This window comes from Abrus precatorius, unplaced genomic scaffold (assembly GCF_003935025.1).
Source record: "Abrus precatorius isolate BTA unplaced genomic scaffold, Abrus_2018 Scaffold6, whole genome shotgun sequence".
In the NCBI taxonomy this organism is placed as follows: Eukaryota; Viridiplantae; Streptophyta; class Magnoliopsida; order Fabales; family Fabaceae; genus Abrus; species Abrus precatorius.
Window position 1 is genome coordinate 24,482,564 of NW_020874406.1, and position 21,731 is coordinate 24,504,294.

The 21,731-nt window shown below is 34.5% G+C and overlaps 3 protein-coding genes across 3 annotated transcripts; 2 read left to right on the top strand and 1 right to left on the bottom strand.

Annotated features, from left to right (window-relative positions):
* The first annotated feature begins 18 nt into the window (after positions 1-18).
* Positions 19-8,970, top strand: LOC113868368 (probable cytosolic oligopeptidase A). Its single transcript, XM_027503835.1, has 17 exons — positions 19-440; positions 565-732; positions 1,358-1,481; positions 2,499-2,575; positions 3,113-3,256; positions 3,342-3,572; positions 3,638-3,728; positions 4,049-4,170; positions 4,825-4,932; positions 5,021-5,266; positions 6,009-6,154; positions 6,586-6,703; positions 7,400-7,559; positions 7,643-7,674; positions 7,804-7,869; positions 8,488-8,559; positions 8,661-8,970. Exons 1-17 carry the CDS (start codon positions 51-53, stop codon positions 8,745-8,747), a joined length of 2,382 nt encoding a protein of 793 aa, XP_027359636.1. The 5' UTR covers positions 19-50; the 3' UTR covers positions 8,748-8,970.
* Positions 8,971-9,985: 1,015 nt separating this feature from the next.
* LOC113868369 (protein BRICK 1) lies at positions 9,986-12,416 on the top strand. Its single transcript, XM_027503836.1, has 2 exons — positions 9,986-10,292; positions 10,549-12,416. The coding sequence occupies exons 1-2, from the start codon at positions 10,160-10,162 to the stop codon at positions 10,671-10,673; spliced, it is 258 nt and encodes an 85-aa protein (XP_027359637.1). The 5' UTR covers positions 9,986-10,159; the 3' UTR covers positions 10,674-12,416.
* A 582-nt stretch (positions 12,417-12,998) lies between these two features.
* Positions 12,999-21,533, bottom strand: LOC113868785 (nodulation receptor kinase-like). Its single transcript, XM_027504681.1, has 15 exons — positions 21,249-21,533; positions 20,446-20,956; positions 19,370-19,839; positions 19,054-19,204; positions 18,344-18,415; positions 18,176-18,244; positions 17,401-17,472; positions 17,220-17,288; positions 16,780-16,955; positions 15,825-16,051; positions 15,448-15,574; positions 15,307-15,375; positions 14,203-14,392; positions 13,434-13,566; positions 12,999-13,337 (listed from the first exon to the last, which is right to left on the bottom strand). Exons 1-15 carry the CDS (start codon positions 21,340-21,342, stop codon positions 12,999-13,001), a joined length of 2,769 nt encoding a protein of 922 aa, XP_027360482.1. The 5' UTR covers positions 21,343-21,533.
* Between the last annotated feature and the right edge of the window lie 198 nt (positions 21,534-21,731).

Genomic DNA, 21,731 nt, shown 5'->3' on the forward strand with positions numbered 1-21,731 from the left:
ATGAACCTGACCAAAAAAATCACACTATACAGAGAGAGACCCATTTCAAAATGAGGCACGGAGCTCTGGTTGGTACCCTTCTTATAGCAAATATGCTAATGGCTACACGCTTTACCCTCACTCTCCCCATCTCTCGTTCCATTCACCCACTCCTAAAACGCACTACTCATTCCATTTTCAACCCCAAACAATTCCCAAAATCCCATCCCTGTCCCCTCTGGTCCTCATCCTTCTCTTTCTGCATTGACACACTGCACAAGTCCACTTCCCCTTTTCGCTCTTCTTCTCGTTCTTCCCTCCCCACTCGCCCCATGGCCTCTTCCGCTCTCGACGACGTCGTCGAACCAAACCCTCTTTTGCAGGAATTTGAATTCCCACCCTTTGATGCCATCGAACCCAAACACGTGCGACCTGGCATTCGCGCTCTTCTCAGCAAGCTGGTAACAAGTTCCCACCTTTTTTTTTTTTTTTTTTCTGTTTTGGATTCTTCATCGGATTCTGGGTAATGGGTATGGGTTAATTCGGTGTTTTTGGGTTCGTTTGCTTGGTGGGTGGTTTTTGTAGGAACGTGATTTGGAGGAACTGGAACGTACCGTTGAACCGTCGTGGCCCAAGTTGGTGGAACCATTGGAGAAGATTGTTGATCGATTGTCTGTTGTTTGGGGCGCTGTGAATCATCTCAAGTCGGTTAAGGATAGTTCTGAGCTCCGTTCTGCCATTGAAGATGTGCAGGTATTGCTTTTGTTATGCTTATTTGTGCATTTTTTCGATCATTTTTATTTTTTTGCTGTTGATGGGTAGTGTTGTGTTTTTATATTAATATAAATGTTTTTTTGTGCATTTTTGGGATATGGTGAAAAACTGTACGGGGGTTAGTTTATGAATAATACTAAGTTATCCCTTGACACATTTGTTAAGGAATTGGAAGTAAAAAGATTTTATTGAAAATTAGAAAGGCTTATTTATTATATTTTCTGATAAAAAAATTTCTTCTTTTAGTTCCTTAATCAGTGGATTCAGTGGTTAGCATGCTCTTACTTTTTATGCCTACTAATCTTTCTAATTGCTAAATGAAAAAGTATTAAATGATTGTTATGTTTTCAAGATAATAGATGCATGTACTTTTTTATTTGATGCATGTTTTGTAAAGTAGTACGAGAATTATTAGGAGAATTTGTGGGAGGATATAGCAAAACTCTTGGTTTATTTGCTTCACTCTTTAACGCATGAGCAACATTGGAAGATGTTTATTTGAAATGTTTTCTTTTATTTTTGGCTATCTCTGTGTGTGTATTTCTGTTTTGGTTCATGAATTCAGTAGTTTTGGTGTGCTAATGAGGATTACTTTTGTTTGCAGGCAGATAAAGTTAAGTTTCAGCTTAGACTGGGTCAAAGCAAACCTATTTATAATGCATTCAAAGCCATTCAAGAATCTCCTGATTGGCAGACACTTAGTGATGCTCGCAAACGTATAGTTGAAAGTAAGTTACTAGAATATCTTATTGCTATGATGTTCTTGTGATGTGATTTTTATTTCAATATAGGAAAAAAGGATTTCATTGTAAAAAGTATCTCTAACAAATTAGTTTTTAACCGAGTTCAATGGCGTTATATGATCCTTGTAACTGATCTCACTGGGTGGAATAAGGCTATTGTTGTTGCTATTGGCATGTTAACTTTTATACTAAAAGTTGCTTGAAATTGCTTTGGTTTACATCATGATGATGCTTCTCAGCTTCTAGGTTTTCTTTTAATAAGATGAAAAACTGTGAAAGATGTTGGGTGTGTATTTGGCATAAAATTTTCTGATTTATGGCTCCACCCTATGGCCAATTTGATGCTGAGCTTCTTAGTGTAAGAGAGATATTGATAGGCCCAGCTCAAGAATAGAGAGAGACAAGAGCAGAACAGGGAGAAGAAAGAGGAATTTAGAAGAAGAATTAGAAAGGGAGAGAGAGAAGAGAAGAATCAGAAAAATGAGAGGAGAATCATCTTTTTTCCACCCACAAAAATGTGGCAAAACAATTACACTTATAGTCTGTTAGGAGCATAACTAACTAATTGCATAAGGCAACAAAAGAGCAACACAACCATCACTTTTTACCCCTAGCACTATTCTTACGCCTATTTTCAGGAACCACAAAGTCATTAAGCCATTTGGACTTGGTCTTCTTCCTCTTGGGCTTCTCAATTTCTTGGGCCTGATGATAATCTTCCTCCATCTCAATAGCTGGGTCCAACTCCTGCTCCAAACCCTCTTCCTCTTCATGGATCATATCAGATATTGTGCGGGTTCTACTTTTGGTGTTTGATTTGTAACATGGAATATTTGTGACTTTGTCTTACATGTCAACGAAGTAGTTCTCTAATCTATACTCATGCTAAATGTCAAACTATTGTTCCATTTACTATTCACTTGATTTTAAACAAATTTATTATTTGGGGCTTTCCTTGTTCCATTTGTAAACTAAAATGACAATATACTTGTGCCTTTGCAGGCCAAATAAAGGAGGCGGTTCTGAATGGAGTTTCTCTGGAAGATGATAAAAGAGAACGTTTTAACCAAATTGAACAGGTGTGCTATTTAAAAAAAAAAAAAAAAAAAAAAAAAAAAAAAAACTTAAATGGTAGCTATTAGTAGCACATGCTATTTGATTCCCATCATTTATTATAATTATGTGTTAGGCTTTTGGCTATAGCTATATCTCTATCTCTGATGTCTGTTTGATGGAAACAACTGGGCCTATTCTTTTCTCAGACAAGGGTGGAAAATGGGATCTTAATTATACTTATTTTGAAGTTTTGGGTGTGTCTTGTAAGTGACAGAATAGGCAACATATACTGGTAAAATGTTGATATTTATAATTGGAAAAAGATCCATATGCAATAGTTTGAAATCCCAATTTTATTAGCAGCACATGTCAGTGGAGGATTTTGCTTTATATCCCAACTCCAAATTAAACCAAGTAATAAGATTTTGATTAAATACTGGTTCTCTTTTTCTCAAATTTCAGAAGTAAAGTGATAAAACTTTATACCAACAATATTTCAAGTAATGTTGCTTTTTTTTAATTGTATTTTTATATATGTATATTGTCATATTTCATCACAGGAGCTGGAAAGGTTATCAGAAAAATTTGGGGAGAATGTTTTGGATGCAACAAAGAAGTTTGAAAAGCTAATCACAGATAAGAAGGAAATTGAAGGATTACCTGCTACTGCTCTTGGGTTGGCTGCACAAAGTGCAGTGTCCAAGGTATCTCATTTTGACATTATGTTATCATTCTCAACTTATGACAATTAGTCTTTTTGAGTTTTGATTACTTGATGGGCAAATGCAGGGGCATGATAATGCCGGTGCTGAGAATGGGCCATGGGTTATTACATTAGATGCTCCCAGTTATATTGCTGTTATGCAACATGCTCGCAACCGTTCTTTGCGGGAAGAAGTTTACCGTGCATACATAACACGTGCATCTAGTGGAGATTTGGATAATACAGAAATAATTGAGCAAATTTTAAAGCTTAGGTTGGAAAAAGCTAAGCTTCTCAACTACAATAACTATGCAGAGGTATGATTCATTTGCTATATTAAGAATACAATCCTGTTGTAGGTTGCTGATGTATAATCTATCAGGTTAGCATGGCAACCAAAATGGCAACTGTTGATAAAGCAGAAGAACTTCTTGAAAAGCTCCGCAAAGCCTCCTGGGATTCTGCAGTCCAAGGTAGTGTATAAGATGCATTTATTTTTAGTGTTTGGATTGAGCTTTAAATTGTATGTGATTTTTTCATTTGTTATGTGTGGGAAAAATTTATTGTATATAGGCTTTCTGGAGTTAGCTCTTCATTGTCGTTGAATATTCTAAATAACAAAAAGTAGATGTCCTATTGGAAGAATTCTAAATTTCCAATGGCTAATCACTTAGACATATACCCTAGAGGTGATTGCATTGTCTATTTAAATTTGGTTTTATGTATAGGTGGTGTGTGTGTTGGCTACTTCAATCAAGTAATAATTTGGGTGTTCCATGTTTTTTCCTTGCAGATATGGTAGACCTTCGGGAATTCTCCAAAAGTCAGGCTGCATTGGAAGCTGGTGATTTGACTCACTGGGACATTGGCTTTTGGAGTGAGAGGCTTCGTGAGTCAAAATATGATATTAATGAGGTCTCTCTCTCACTCTCACTTACTCACTCAATTATCATTCAGGAAAAAAGAAACACTTTTATAAAACAAGGTGAATTTTGACAATTAACTGTGACACTGGATGATAAAGAAATTTCGAATGATTAGAAGAAAGATTAATCTCCATTCCACATTAGTTAGTATTTAATAAATTGTTCGTGCATAGAATTATTTGTGCAATCAACATTTTTATACAACTATTTGCATTAGCTGTTGAATTGTAAAGGTTTACGGTGAACATGAAATGGCTCTTTATTATAGAAAAGTAACAAAATTTTATCATAAGCCTGTAAAATGTTTGTAACTGTTCTAAAGTATCCTATGGATACACATTTCCACAAGTGTTGAAGGTAAAGTTTCATTCTTTGGTTTATTGTACTTAGTTCTGAAAGGTATTATTTCTTATATTATTTCTATTCATGTCAATTGTCAACCACATGTAAGAGTTTCTTACTCCCACAGTCCCACCCTCTAATTACAGTTTATAATTTGCTTTTCCTTGTTTACTCCATTGACTAATGTAACTGCTGTTCCAAGATTTTGTTATTTTTATGTAATTATGTGCTAGTCTTTCTTTTGTAATTTAAACATTTACTCTTTCTTGGAAAAGCTCATGCTTCTGCTGCTATCACACAGGAAGAACTGCGTCCCTTTTTCTCTCTGCCAAAGGTTATGGATGGGCTCTTTAACCTCGCAAAAACACTTTTTGGCATTGAAATTGAGCCAGCTGATGGTCTAGCTCCGGTAACTAAATTCCCTTTTGGTTAGCTATTATTCTGGTACCGAGAAGCATTTATTTTAAAATTACTGACACATGATTATTGCTATTCAGGTCTGGAATAATGATGTCAAATTCTTTCGTGTCAAGGATTCTTCAGGCAGTCCAATTGCATATTTTTATTTTGATCCTTACAGTCGTCCTTCTGAAAAAAGGCAAGGTGCATGGATGGATGAAGTCCTTGCTCGTAGTCGTGTATTATCACGTGATGGTACCTCAGCAAGGTTGCCTGTTGCTCACATGGTGTGCAATCAAACCCCTCCTGTTGGAAACAAGCCAAGTCTAATGACATTCCGTGAGGTAACCTCAATTGTACTTGATGTGTTTATATATATATATATATATATATATATATATATATATATATATATATATATATATATATATATATATATATATATATATATATATATATATATGTTTGCTATGATTATTATCTGTGCAATTAAAAAGAGCTGATTAGATTATATCTATGCTAATGGTAACACACGCTGCTTGCCTCTGGTGGTGTCTGCTATTGATGTGCTTGCATCTTCTAGTCTGAGTCAGACTACCCAAGGAATTGGGTCAGACACTCAGCATTGCATTTATTATTGTCTCCTGAGCTATGCTATTTGATTTGAATGTACGAATGCTCTATTAATATTTTTCCATTTCTGGCCATGTTTTCAAGTGAAGACATTTCTTGAAATTTTCCTCTTAAATAAATGAATGATTAAACTTTGTAATAATTAGTATTTGAACTTTGGATTAACTTATTGTGGTGGAAAAAAGAAGTTTGTTTTTCCAAAAGCTTTCTGAGAGAACTATTTGAGATTTTTACCCATTTGGGTAGTATTCAGCCTTACATGGGAACCTCCGGTTCTTGGGTTATAGTGTCAGGTCAATTATGTAAAAGATTTTAACCTGAATGAAAAATATCCAGATTAGTAACATTTTAAAGATCTACACTATCTTGATGATAGAGCAATCAAAATCTTAATAAACTTGCGGTTTAAAATGGATTTCAATCTTGAAAATTCATGTTGGGTATCTTTTTCAGGTTGAGACTGTCTTCCATGAATTTGGCCATGCACTTCAACATATGCTTACTAAGCAAGATGAGGGTCTGGTTGCTGGTATTAGAGGGATAGAGTGGGATGCTGTTGAGTTACCTTCTCAATTCATGGAAAACTGGTGTTACCATAGGTAAGTAAATATCTCCATGTGAGGTTTATACCCTTGTCTTCCTTAGATGTTACTTTGATTCTTCTCTGTTATAAACAGAGTGAAGAGGAAATCAGTATGTTTCTTTCTCCCAACTGTAGATTATGCTTCATCCTCTTTTTGATCAATGTCTTCTGAATAACTTTGACCTTATGCTTTGAAAAATTTATTCTTTCCAACTATTGACTGTCCACATCAGCATTGCTTGTAAATGGTTTTATATTCTCCATTTCAACTTCTTTCCGTTGCATCTTCATGGGGTTTGGGCATTATTAGGCTTGTTTGTTTTGAGTGACGTGATCCATTTTAACCCTTTATATGAGGTGCCTTTAAGTATCTTCTGTTCATAACGTCATGATTTCTTAACTGGAGCATCATATATTTTCATATTTATGGCATTTTTTTTCCTTTAGAGAAACTTTATTGGGCATTGCAAAGCATTTTGAAACTGGGGAGAGTCTCCCTGAAGAAATATATTTGAAGCTTGTTGCTGCCAGGACTTTTCGTGCTGGCTCTTTAAGTCTTCGACAGGTCAGTATGAATGTACTGGTTAATTACTCTCATTAACTTCCAATTTATGCTGTGGGCATATCATGATTTTTGTGCAATCTAATCATTTCATGTTCTGAACTGTATTATGGGATAACTATTTTGTTCTTGTGGGTTAGGTAGTCTTAGTATTTTTCATCATCTTAGGTACTTTGGGGTTCTGCCATCTCTTCTTGTTCCATTATTTTTTGAATAAATTAAGTACTTAGGCACTTTTTTCCTCCTGTAAAATCTGCTCAATGGAAATACTCTGTGAACCCAAATTTATTCTTTCTATGGTTGCTTGTCTCTAGTGTATGGTGTGAAATTGATTTTTGATGCAATTAGTTATTTTCAAATTTGGTTATAATTGTATTGCTTCATAAATGTATTTTCTTCGGTTTGATTATTTTTAATAGCATGTTTGGATTGACGCCAAATTCACTCAAACATAAATCCAATTTCAAGGCTACAAGTTATAACTTATAACTTTGACACTAAAACATTGTCTAGCGTGATTTCATGGGCTTTCCAAACATGCACCAAGTGAAAGTACTAACTTGTCTGTAAGGCTTCAATATTTTATTACGTGTACCTAGTTTCTAATTCCGGTTCTGTTTATTTATTTATTGTGTTATGTTTTATGTTTTAAAATACATGTTTTGCCTTCTAATCTATGTCCATAAATATAATGTGCAGTTAAGATTTGCATGTGTGGATCTGGAACTTCATACAAAATATGTTCCAGGAGGACCTGAGTCCATCTATGATGTTGACCGCAGAGTTTCTGAGAAAACTCAAGTGATTCCTCCATTACCAGAGGATAGGTTCCTTTGCAGCTTTAGTCATATATTTGCAGGTTTGCTGCGCCTCTTATTGCGCTGTTATTATGCAAGTGTCTCAACAAAATGAATTTATTTTTCTGGGTTTTGCATTTGTTAGGTGGATATGCAGCTGGATACTATAGCTACAAGGTATATATATATATTCTGCATTGCTTTAAAGGCCTTCCCTTCCCCTCCCCTTGTCCCTCCAGGTCCAACTAAGGGGAGAAAAAAAATAAAATACTATTTATATCATATGGTGAATTGTCTGTTATGCAGTGGGCTGAGGTACTGTCTGCAGATGCCTTCTCTGCATTTGAGGATGCTGGATTGGAGAATGACAAGGTATTTTTTGGGAATAAAAATGCTGCCAATATGGATTAGCGTTACTGTTTGTGAACTTCCTTTTTGTTTAATCTTCAAAATCCCTATTTTTCATGATTACGATTGAATGAACAGCATAGCTTATCACTTCATCTTACCAATTATCTTTTGAGAGCAAACTACCATTTTGTTCAGCCTGTCGTCGTACATGTAAATTGATGTGTGTAGAAAGCATATCCGGTGAGAGATGAAAGTATAAGGAATAAATCTTAGCCATGTAACTAAAATAAATGATGAAACTTAGATTCAAGTAAAACTATGTTGGCCCTGCATATAATTGTATGGTCGAAATTAACTCCTCATATTTCATGCTCTCACTAGATATGCCCCTATACTCATACCCAAGCGCGTGCACAGACACACTCCCCTGACCTTCCAGCTTCTTTTACTCAGTGATGATCCTGTGCAAATAGACCATTCCTTGAATGGTTCAATATTTATTATAATTAATCAAACATGGCTGTGATTTTTGTGGGTGCCAATTATGATCTTGCCCTGGACCCTTTTTTGTTAGAGTGCTTCTCTTTGATGGATTGTTACACATTTGATTTTGATTATTATGTATTTACACCTAAACAGGCTGTTAAAGAAACAGGACACAAGTTCCGGGAGACCATTCTTGCACTTGGAGGTGGCAAGGCACCACTGGAGGTGAGACAATACATCACAACTCAATCTGTTTTGTAATAAAAGAAGTTCAATATATATATGGCTATCCTGTGTGTTGAAACATGTAATGCTGCACTGTGCAGGTCTTTGTGCAATTCCGTGGGCGAGAACCAACACCAGATGCATTGCTTAGGCACAATGGCCTTTTACAAGTTACAGCTTCAGGATAGATGGCCACTACCATATGTATTCAAATAAATGGGACTCAACTTTTTTGAGATATAGTTGTTACATTTTTTAAAGGAATTTTAATTTTTAAATTAATTATTTCTCGATTAATATTTTAGCAACAATCATTTCGTTTTCTTTCCCCCAAAAAATCCAACACTTGACAATGTGCCTAAAATAATTAGTTGCTGGACAATTGTTGGAATACTGAAAGCTACGTTCTACCAACTTGTATTCCGTGCCTTCACGTCTTGCTGAAAGTGGATGTATGTGTGACAAATTAAAGTGAAGGTGGGTGGGCGGGCTATCTAACATGTAAAACGTCAGTTGTTCAATTTTATTTTTAAAAAATTATCTTTGATACTTTTGAGGTGGCAATTGATGGCACATGAAATAGTACATCGGGATCCTTGATCTAATGGCATATGCGGCTTTATCTGAATTAGGAGAAGGAAATTACACGAGTAAGAGCAAGAGCCTCAAATTTAAGATAGGATTAAAGCTGCTTTTTATAATTCAGCATAAATTATGTATGGCTAAATGAATCTAACACAAAAAATATCAACATTCTAAAAGGATCCTGCAATCATCAAATAAGAAGCAAGTTCAAAGCAAATTTTCGCTGTTTCTATATTACGTATATCGTTGTAAATTATTTTTAAAATATATTTTATTTGAAAAATTATGGTATTTCAATATTAAGTATTTCTTTGTAAATAATCATATTATGTATCATTACAAACCTGCAATTCAGAGATGGGGTTTAGATTAGATGAGCATTATGTCTCATTTCTTATTCTGACAATCAAGTAAAGTAAGTTGTCAGTTGTGACTATGAAGTCGACCCCACATAATGAACTCTTCCGTTACTTTCCCTTTTGTTGGCGGGGCAAGTTACTCGCTACCTGCCATTATGCAACTCGCTTTATAACTTACTGCCATCACAAAAATAAAAGAAAAATCTTTACATCCTTTTTGCTCTGTCAAAAAAAGGAGAAAAGAAATATCTTTCAATTGAATAATATATAAATTAATATCTTAAAAATTGATAGAGAAAATGTTTCAATAATCTTCATTAGTTGAAAAATAAAAACAGTTAATTAATAACTGTAGGTCTTGTTCACTAATTTTAAAGGCATTTATTAAAAAATAATATATATTTTTATTTGTAATTATGTTTATGAGGGAGTGCAACATGAACTTTTCAATAAAAAAATTCACTTTTAATTTCTTAGCATTTTTCATTCACTATTTAGGTAAAAACAAATAGAGAATATTAAAAAACTCTTTCGAAAAGAAGAAATTAAGAGAATATTTATTTCAAAAAATGTGGACTCAGAAGTAAACTCTGTATTGCAATCTGCAAGTGCATTGGCATTGGATCTGGAATCGCGGGGAAGAAGAAGAAGAAGCAATGGCTCGTGCAGGAGGGATAACAAACGCAGTAAACGTGGGAATAGCGGTGCAAGCTGATTGGGAAAACCGCGAATTCATCTCTCACATTTCTCTCAATGTTCGTCGTCTCTTCGACTTCCTTGTCCAATTCGGTACGCACTCTCTCTTTCTCATCCTCTGAAACGACCTATCATGATGTCGTTTCGTCTATCCACGAAACAGTGTCATCAATTTGTCTTTGATGTTATTATCTATCCCGTGAATGCTGGAGCTCATTGAATAACACCAACATCATCTCAAGTTTGAATTTTTTTTTTCCGCCCCTTTTCCTTGTTATTGAAATTCTGGTGTGTGTTCTTCTGGGTTCATGATGTGACCTAACATACCCATTTGTTTTGGTTCGTTCAGAGGCTACAACGAAGAGCAAGTTGGCGTCTTTGAATGAGAAGCTTGATGTGTTGGAGCGTCGCTTGGAACTCCTTGAAGTTCAAGTGGGAAATGCTTCAGCCAACCCTTCTCTTTTTGCCACATGATTTGTGTTGTAATTCAGCTTTCAAGTGAGCGCTCTTCACCTATAATGTAAAATCTAAACGGAATTCTTGATCTGTAAGTCTTTTCTAAATCAAGAGTGAGGTTTTTTATTAGTGTCATGCTTTGTTTTGGCAAGTCTAGCTCTTCATTCTGCAATTTTTTGGTTGATCATATAGTTAGTTAAGCTTCATTTGCAACTTTGGACTAACAAATTCCCATGGATCCAAAACACTAGGTCTTGCAATTCTTAGTTTTTTACCATGTTTGCAATGTGACTATGCCTTTTATTGTTATAATCGGCGGTACCATCCATTTTATAGGAAAAAGGAAGCTCAGTTGGCAGAATCTGGATTTTGTACTCTAGATAGAAATGGATTCGATGATATGTGACGTAGTCATACTCACATAACATTAGCTTTCATTTGTACACCATTCTTTTGTCCACAGCTGTCCTGAATTTTGACATTTTCCATATGCACGGTAAGGAGTGTTATTATTGTCCCTAAAAGAGTTTTTGCACATTCTTAACAACATTCATTTTAAGCCATTGGATAACAACTAGGCCTTACTTAACTCTCTTCTGAAACAGCTCGGATTCTGCTCAAGCTCATTTCCCTTACGTAATATCTTTCCTTCCTCTTTTACTTGTTCTCATTCTTCTGATTGCCTTCTTCTGAATGCCTCAGATTCTGATTTATCTCATTTTCCTTACATAATCTCATTTTCCCCTCCTGTTTTCTTTTGCCTTTTCTCATTCTAGTTCTAATCTTAATGTTTTTAAGAAGACATGAGTCCACATGGCGTTTATGAAGCTAGGCATAAAAATTTCAGTGATTAGTCGTTCAATGTGAGCGTGTAGATCAAGTTTTTCTTGGAGTGGAAAAATCAAAAGAGGACAAATAATTTCTTGAAGTCCACCCCACCCCCTTTTTTTTAATCTCGAAACGATAAGTTAAAAAAGTCTCTCTCATTCAATCAAGTGCCACTGACAAGGTTTTATTGCCGTACATCATTCCATACAATCCAGCACAAGGACGTTAGTTCAGCTATGATTTATTTTGTCTCGCTCCTCTAAAGTTAAAAAGTGAGAAATTATGCATGGTTAATTTAATTTGAAGTACATGATGATAATAATATATAAAAATTTAAAGGTGAACTACTCTCTACTTCTTTACTTTACAAATAAATTCACTTTAAAAGATTTTTTTACCTGTGTAATATTTTTATGTTTTGAAGGTATCTATTTCAAGCTATTAATAATCAATCATTCAGTTCAAATAAAAGAGGATGGTTTCCAATAAAATTGTTTTTGCTAAATATGTTTTTAATAGAGTTGCTTCGCAAAATATGATAAAACCTATTTGACCCTGTGTCATTTGAGTTTGACGAATGCTACCTCAGGAAATAACCGTTTCAGCTAAACGTGCCCACCCTTTCTGCTCGATACATTACACCATTATTCTGAAAACATTGATCTACGAATATACTAACGCAACGTTGTAAATTTATCTCCAGTGTTTCAATGATAATAATAATAAGTGTTAGAATGCTTGCTAAAGATTTAATAAACACTTTTTTTTATTAAAATTACGATGAAGATGAATTGGTAACATTAAATACATTTTTTAATAAAAAAAAATTTACTTCTACTTTTTAAACATTGCCTTTAGGCAAGGTTAGCAAACAATAATTAATAATAATAAAACACATAATTCGCTTTCATTTATGTGTTCACAAATTTCGACCCAAACAAAGAAGATTTAAAGGAACTCCCAGTAGGTATTGGAGTAATATTATTCCTACATTAAATTTATACAACATTATTTGTCTAGTTTTCTCCTCATAACAATTATCTTATCACGTACGTTTTTCTGTTTTCTTTCTTTCTCTGTCTGTTATGCACTTTATTGTATGAAGAAATTGTATAATTCCAATCTGATTGTAAGCTGAACATAGAGTATTCCTCACAAACTCGGGTCTTCGTCCAGCTCTATCTAATCAGTCAAAATTCAACTAATGTGTCTATAGCTCTGTCGAATGCAGGGTTGACTCTCCTAGATTAAATCACCATCAAATTAGTTTACACGTCAAGTTTGCACTTATCAAATTATGTGACCTTTGATTTTTTCACCATATTATTTCACTTGCATTTGACCAAATTTATTCTTTTCACTCGCTAAAAATAAGGCTTAGCAAGAGAGATTAAGTTTCAAGATGCATAGAGTAAAAAAAAAGTACTATCCCAAGTTTCTCCTTTACCATTTTGAATGTATTATGACTAAAGCAGTTATCAAAAACGAATCAAATGAATTCCATTGACCCATTTACTATCTCGGCTGTGGGTGGGACAAGGCTTGGGTTGTGATGGTTGATTCTGCTGTTGATGAAGTTGAGGGCAACACCCTTTTCTCTATGACAATAGAGTAGCGGTTGGATCCTCCAAGGCTATCTATGGACTTCATGTATTCTGATGCATTGTTTTCTATAATAAGAGCATCTTCTAACTCACGTACAATGTCAACCATGCATGGTCTATATGCTGAGAAGGGTTCAAGACATTGCAATGCTACTTCCACAACTCTCCACATTGCCTCTGCATGGTATCCTCCCTTGATGCCAGGATCCACAATTTCATCCATCTTTGATGCTCTTATATATGGTTTAGCCTGCATGCAAAGTTATTTCTTAGTGCCTAAAGCAAAATGTGATTTTGGGTATTAGTAGAATCCAGTAAAAATGAATTTTTGAGACATGATCCGTACCCATTCAACCAAGCTCCACTCATTCCGTGGTCTCTTTATGTTGAGAGGTTCCCTACCACTCACAATTTCAAGTAAAACCACGCCAAAGCTGAAGACATCACTCTTTTCAGATAATTGTTGGGTTTTGTAGTACCTGCAAAGGGATAAATTTCAGCTAGTGTGAAAGTTGTTCAGATCATAGTTGCATTTTATTACAAAGGAAACATATGGAGGAGTGTCAGCTTCTTCTTCATCTCATTTCAATTCACAGATAATTATCCTTCATAATCTGCAGTTACTGATATATTGAACATATAGAAGAGTGTGTTTACTGAATATGTTGTGTCTAACACAGACCACACAGTATATATTTAATTCATTTACAGAATCAAATACAATTTTACCTAATAATTATGAATAAAATCTGAAACGGCTAAGGCTATTTACATTCTAATAATCTTTAACGGCTAAGGTTATTTACATTCTAACAGAACAATTTATTTTCTGTATGTTTATAAATAAATATACATATTATAAAGGAAATATAATGAGAAACCTTTCTTCAATCTCCCTGTGATTGAAGTGCCTCTACAAAACAAGCATAAATGCAGTAAATAATAGGAGAATCTGGGCAATTATTTTTGCATGTGATTTTGGATTTTTACGCCTTTTCTTTTCTCAAGATGATTCCTAGAAACCTTTATGTGGGAAGTGTAATAAATCTTTTTCTCAAAGTGATAAAGCGGTATGAGAAGTTCAGGTTAAGACATGATCCAAGGAGTTTACTTACTCAGGATCCAAATACCCTGCAGTTCCTCTTACTTCAAGGGAAACATTACTGTCTCCTTCTTGAGGAGCATATTTTGAGAAACCAAAATCGGCCACCTTAGCACACATGCTATGATCCAGAAGTATATTGCTTGACTTTACATCCCTGTGTATTACTGAACGTCCTGGAAATGTGTGAAGATATGCCAAACCTGCTCAATTAGAAGATTTGTTAACATTCTATGATCTGCAACTGCAACATGTTATAAATGAAAATTGTAGTGAAGTCAATTAGGTCATAAACTGAGTTATGCTAGAATAACTTGCTTTTATGCTAGAATTTGAATTCTGTTGAAAGCTTATTCTTGTGTCAATATTGCTTGAACAAAGATAATAAGTACAGAAACTTATGTTATTTGAGGAATGGTAGGCTCAAATTTCCCATAATTTTATAGCCTCCATTGCAGCATTAGATATCTCTTATGAAGTGATAGTCTGACCAAATCTTATCTTTTTTGAAATTATTAGTATCAATCAAGAATTCAATTGATGTGCAGAATTCTTCAGTTTCTAATAATTTTTCAGCCAGTATTTTGTACATTTAATGTTTTAAAAGAGTGACTTCAACATTGTCAATAACAACATAAAAATTTATAGAAACCAAAATTAAGAAATTTCTTAATATTGTAAATACTATTGGAGGAGTGTATCAAAAGTACACTATTATGAAGTGCATGTGATTTTTCATATTCTTCCAGTGTTCCCCTGCAGATATCTTTGCAATGTCATCCTAATCACTAAAAAGTAGAAACAAATATGATTGCTCTATCACTATCAATCTGTAAAGCCTCATCAATTTGCTAATGATTTCCTCTAGTTTTTTTATTCATTAGAGAAATCAATATGCCTTTTCTCTTCATATTCTAGTGTCAATGCATAATGTCCACACCTAGCTTATTGCATATGCTTCACCTTGTCCACTTTTCATTTAAATCAGTTTTATGATTTGATCATTAAGGAGTGAATACGATTTCATTTATCTTTCCTTCCTAATATGATGTAAGCTTTGGAGTTGATTAGGCATATTTGGTGCAGCTTAGTAAAAATAAAACATAACATTACTTGCCTCGAGCTGCACCAAGAGCAATAGAGAGTCTAGTTGGCCAGTCTAATATTTTTCTCTTCGCAGGTTCCCCTGTTGTTAAGTTGAATTTTAGAATTACCGGGTGCAAAAATGAATCAGCTGAAAGAAATTTTGAATGCTTACCATATAGTCTATCTTGCAAAGAACCATTAGACATGAAAGGATATACTAGAATTTGTTGATCATTTTCATTACAGTAACCAAGAAGAGGCACAAGGTTCTCATGCTGTATTGCAGAAAGTAGGTTCAGCTGCAAGATACATCATAGACTAGTCAGATGGTACGATGTGAAAAGAGAGCCACTGTTAACATTTCAATGAAAGATGGGTTGGGGAATGTAAGAGCTGGGGATGTAGTGATAAAAGGAGATTTTATATTCTTCAGCATTTGACTGGATGCAAACATCAGATTTTGAATTACACTTGCAGACTGTATATTCTTAAATAGGAACATTTCATAGGAATTTTGATACATCTAAAAATTAAAAATGCTTATTGTACCTCATTATCAAATTCTCGAGTTCCCTGTGTTGATGTGGCTGACCGGACTTTCACTGCCACTTCTTGACCATCAGCTAGAGTGCCCCGGTAAACAGAGCCAAACCCTCCTTCACCTATCAAAGTTTTGTAATTCTCTGTTGCCACCTCTATATCTTCCAAAGTGAATGTTTCAATTGATACGGACTTTATGAAGAAATCATCTTTACTTGGCAAAGAGAATATTACATCTGCATGTTTTGGTAGTAGAATATGTCATACATATGCAATGCTGATTGCACAAAACCTAGGTAACAAAAACATTTCCCTCATTCAGAACAAAAGAACAAGACAATAGATACTCTTCCACACAAATATCATCTATCATTATATGATCGTTGTTGTCATCCTTGAAGTTTCTCATTACTAGTCATGCAAAGTGTACAATTATGGAGTGCATACTTGTAGTAGCCAGGTAAAAATTTGCATAAGATATGTTAATTTTCTGATGTACTATCCCCTTCATTACTATAATCATTAGACACACCATTATGTGTGAGTTTTTTTTTTACTGAAATGCTAGCTTTACCCTGCATTTGCTTTAGTCATGTGTATGGGTTACATGCAAATCTATAGAACAAAAGTGGATTTAATCATAGGGAACAGTGGACAAATGGAGTGAAGGATGCATAATTTAAAGATGTAAGACCCACATAAACCTTTCAGCAGAAGCTCATTCATATTTATCGTGCATGTTTGTAGAAGCCAATAGAAGTTGAAAACTAATTTTCTCTTAATGTAAAACCATGTGTGATAATAAAGGTGACATCTTTCAAGACCATTGATGTTATGATCTGGCATTGTTTTTAAAGAGTGATGTGAGTATATTTTTTGTTTGTTTATCTAAAATGCAAAATATATTGCCTCAGAATGCAGAGGCACTTAGGATATCAAGGGTTAGAGAAGACAAAATGCCTACTTGTTGCCATTGGGTAGCTCTTTCCACTTGATCCTTCCCATGGGATCAACTTTTGTCTATACCGGCAAACAAAAAGGATTCCGACAGCCAAGGTAATCAAAAGTGATCCACCTGTAATAGCTCCAATAACCAATACTTGTCCAAATCTAGGTTGCTTTGCTTTGCATCTTCCATAACTGAAATATTAATGATAAAAATAAACAAAAGTGTGCTTTATTTTTTATAAAAAATGTTAACATCTGTCCTTATGGCTAAATTTAAAAATCTAAATGTCTTAAGTAATTTTTTATTAAAAAAATTATTTTTTATGTAATAAATTCTTTCTTTTTTAATAAAAATGTATTACTTTTAGATACTTAAAATCATGCATAAAGGCTAATGTTAAAAAAAATCATTTTCTTTTAAGCTTTTGTTGTTATGTTTCAAAGAGTGTATCATACTCAGTATTGATTAGTGAACTATTCAAATTTGCAGGATCCTCTTCGCTCATTTGGTTGCAGCCAAAATACCTGTAAATGAATAACATACAAGCTAAATTTGTGTAGAATTATATCAAAAAATTGAAAATATTTGAAATTGGCTTCCTGGTCTAGAAGTAGGATGCCAACACATAAAACTTACAATGATTTTAAATGTGGCAGTGAGACAATTGATTCTGGAAGCGATCCCACAAGATCATTGTAGCTCAGATCCCTGCTCAGTAAATTTAAAGCAATCAACATTTGAAAATGTTTCAGCGGTAATTTTCTTGTGGGAGAAGAAAGAAATGGAGCAATATATGTAACATGATAATGTCTAAGCATATCCTCTCAAGTATTATTCATAAGGACATTGTACATTGATGTGTTTCTGCACCTACTAAAGTATCATATAGAATTTCTGCAACTACTAAAGTATCATAGAGAAGGGCCTTAATTACTGACGCACATGAATATTATAGATAATACTTAATGCATTGATATTTTCTGCTTCTTGTTACTGACGAGATGTTGTAGAGTTATGGATATACAAATCCAAGAGGATAAATGTTAGAGCACGTATATACGAAAAAAATCTAGACGGATTATTTGAGTTGAGTGTTAGCATCCAGTTATGTCTATATATATGTATAGGACACTAAATCAAATACTATACAGTTATGCTCCCTTTCTGCTTCAAGAAGGAGAATGAAGGACGACTAGGAACTTGTTTATTAAAGCGTGCAATTTGTTGCCATCCATCTACATCAAATTGCAAGTAAATGCTTGTTGAGCTATATAACAGTGAAGCTTACTTGCAATTCCATTAAGTAATAAAGTGGCATGGTTGTGCTTATTGTTTATGTAACATTGACAAGGATATTAGAAGCGCTATAGCTCAGACAGTATCATAGTTAAACACGAGAAGGGATAATTACATTGATATCAACAAGGAGGACAGTGGAAATGAGGGGACGTAACCATCGAAACTGTTATGGCTCAGGTTCCTGCATATAACAAATAATTACATCAATGCATAAGACAGTCCCAATTTATCCACCAAAATAATTGCAGAAGCAATTGAACAGGATTTTCGAAGGCAATACAGTATTTTTAAGTTGGTCATCTCTGTCACACTGGAAGGTATTGGTCCTTTGAGATTACTTGAGGAAAGGTCCCTGTAAATAAAAATTGTAGATAATAATAAAGAGCTTATGAAAAGGGGAATGAGCAGATAAAAATAAGGCTTGATTTATCTGAAATAGAACCTGCTGACCTACAGATATTGATTGGTTGATAAAAGCATATATCAATACTTTAAAGCCATTATCTTTTTCAGTCTTTGATTAGGTATTCTCATAGACATAGCTGTGATAGTAAAGGGGCGTTTAGAATAGCTTATGAAAATAACTTATAGCTCCCATAAGCTTTTTTTCAGCTTATTTCAGTAAGTTTCTCAAAATAACTTGTTAAAATAAGCTCTTTTCAGCTTATTCCAAGATGTTTTATGGTTAAATTTATAGGATAAGTCTTCATATAAAAGGAGTTTATTGAATAATGGTTTAATTGAGTTTTATTCCTAAACACAACCCTAAGTGCATGTTTGGAAGAGTATTTTTGGAGGGAAAAATTGCCTATTTTTGCTCTAAAAGCTCTCTTAGCTGAGAGAATTTTTGAAATCATTGACATTGTGGGTAAAGTTTGCCTAGGGTCAAAGTCCATTTCCACTATAACCAACTACTGGTGGGTCATTAAAGCCACAATCTGAGTCTGATATACTTGTGGTAGTATTTTAAAAAGGAATAAAAGGACTTACAGCTTAGTGATAACAGATGAACTATTTGAACCATCACATGCTACTCCTTGCCAGGGAAAAAGAGTACAAGGGTCTCCAGTCCAACTCTCCAGTGCTTTATTGTCTTGGTTTTGCAACAGCAATTCATCTCTCATCTTTTGAATCATTTCCACTGACGAAGTAGAAGTTATTTGTGAAGATTTTAGTTTTGGAATAAAATTCATCAATACGACAAACTTGGTGCAGAAATTAATAAGAAATTGGAATGTATAAACACAGCTTAATGTGACAACCCCAGCCAGAAAAATGAGGAAAATAACAGCATATGCACTCTTACCTTCTATTTGGTTGGTCTCTTCAATCCATGATCGCACCTGAAAGATCTCATAAGCATTCAAAAGGGGTCCAAACTCAGAGCCAGATGACTTGACCAAGGTTACATTAAGTGATCCAGTTGCTGAAACGTTCAAGACAGTATATGTGTAGTTGGACCCTCCAGCCAATACATCAAATCTTTCCTTTTTAATCTCACGGTTAAAATAGATGTCAAACACCCTTTGGCCTGCTTTGACAGTACTATTTAATTCAAGGAAATAGAGAAACACACGATATCCATAATCCTCAGTGTCAAGGTCATTGTGGATGAACTCCAATCGCTCAGGGTGGGTAAGAGCTGTTTGTAGGACTTGTAGTGGTGGTGTCACATTAGATTTGAGGTCAAAATTACTGACACTGGAAGACAATAGAAGAGCAGATGATGGACCTGAAGTTGCTTTCCAGATTCTATCACTTTGGTCAGTTGGAAACCTAAAATTTGGTAAATAGCAGCATTATAAGACCTTTCTGTCCATGTACATAATCCACAGAATCAGAGCAACAAAACGAAGGTACAGACAAACACTAAGCACAAAGCACTTCAATAGAAACTATGATACACGTCATTGACATCCTTCTCTTTGCAGTTTGCACCACTTAAGGTATCCAAAACAAAACTGCAACAATAATTCTTGTGAGTTGCATATTATAACGGATTGAGTGACGGATTTCTGGATTATTGTTTCCTTATCTGTTGTTATCTTCATTCAGATGCATCTCATTGCATCATAAAGAAAAAAGTTAACATGAAGGTGTTCATGCATCTACAGTTTTTTATGTAAAGTGAAGCATAGTTTATGTCATACATGTGTAGGTATGGTTCATGCATCATGCTGCTAAAATTCATTATGTCTAAAACAAGTTCGAGCATAACACAAATTGCAATATATATCTATATTTAATATCTACTCGAAGTATGAATATGATGCTACCATAAAAATCACAAAGTGACAATCCCTATGCCTTTTAGATTTCTAGGACATGCACTTCTTTTGACAAATGGAGGCGAAATTTACCTCAATAAAGTACAGCACATACCTGATTTCATCTTTCGTGCCCTGAAGATCATTTCTGTTTATCAGTTTGAAAATACTGGCAGGCAAATCACTTAGGTACTCTTCAGGTAATGGCCTTAATTCAAGCTGAGAAATAAATGGATTAGTATCTCCCTTCACTAAGCAGAAGTCTATGTAGTTTTTGGTAGCTCTGAAAACTCCCTCAATTTCCAAGTCCTGGAGCCTGGATGATCTCACTTCACCTAATTGTGTTACACCGATTGCAACATTAAAGAAAGAATTTACATGGTCGAATGGAAATGTGCCCCTTATCAGATATACTCCATCCTTAATTGTTGGCAAATTGTAACATATTTTTCCCTCATCTATATCGAACAGTCGAAAGTTTTCATTGCTTCTTTGATTTAACGCAATTCCAGTTCTTCGTCTGCAACTTCCTTTATCAGAGAACCACCTGTAATCTGTTGTATAATTTAAGGTGGTCCGAGGATCTGTGTAAGTTGAATCAGCACAGCAAGCTATACTCTCAAACCCTGCAGAGAAAATGTCACAGATTATATTCATTTTGTAGAAATTGGATTTTCCCTTAAAGAAATTTGAGCAACACCAAGAAAAGAAAGTGTGAAATGTTTTTATGATTCTATCAGTATTGAAAGTATGAAATTACCAATTCTATTTCGGTATCCTTGCAAAGAAGTTTGTTTTACTTTTCCCATTTATAACTATGATCCTCAGTAGATATATTATATTTTCCTACTATAACTAAAGATGAAAAAAATCCGGAGACATAATGATCTAAAAGAATTATACTATCAAGTTGCAAACCTTCAGTTGCATAAGCTGATCTGATAGATATATGCAGACAAAGAGCACATGCCACAACCAGTCTTAATATCCAAATATGCATTAACTCCATCATAATCTCAAAGAGAGGTTACCCCATGGGGTTGTCAAACATGAATCCATGCCAACTAACATTTCATCTTCCATCTAGTACCATAAATTTTCTTTTGAATTCCATTTCTTTATTTGCCTTGACAACAAACACTATTGAGTTTCCCTATATCACAGGAAAGAAGAAAAGAAACTTTGGTCAATCCCATAATTTTGAGAACTTGTCCGTTGTGGAAGAATTTGAAGCCATTTGCAAAAGTGCTTAATTGGATGAAGGGTTGGAAGAAAAAAGATCCTTGAAATATGGGTTTGACTTCAAGCCTGGGAACTGCAGGAGGTAGTAGCTAGGAAAGAGATGGAAGGCGAGTAAGGGGATTGAATTAGTACAAGTCCATAGTTAATTATTTTCTAATA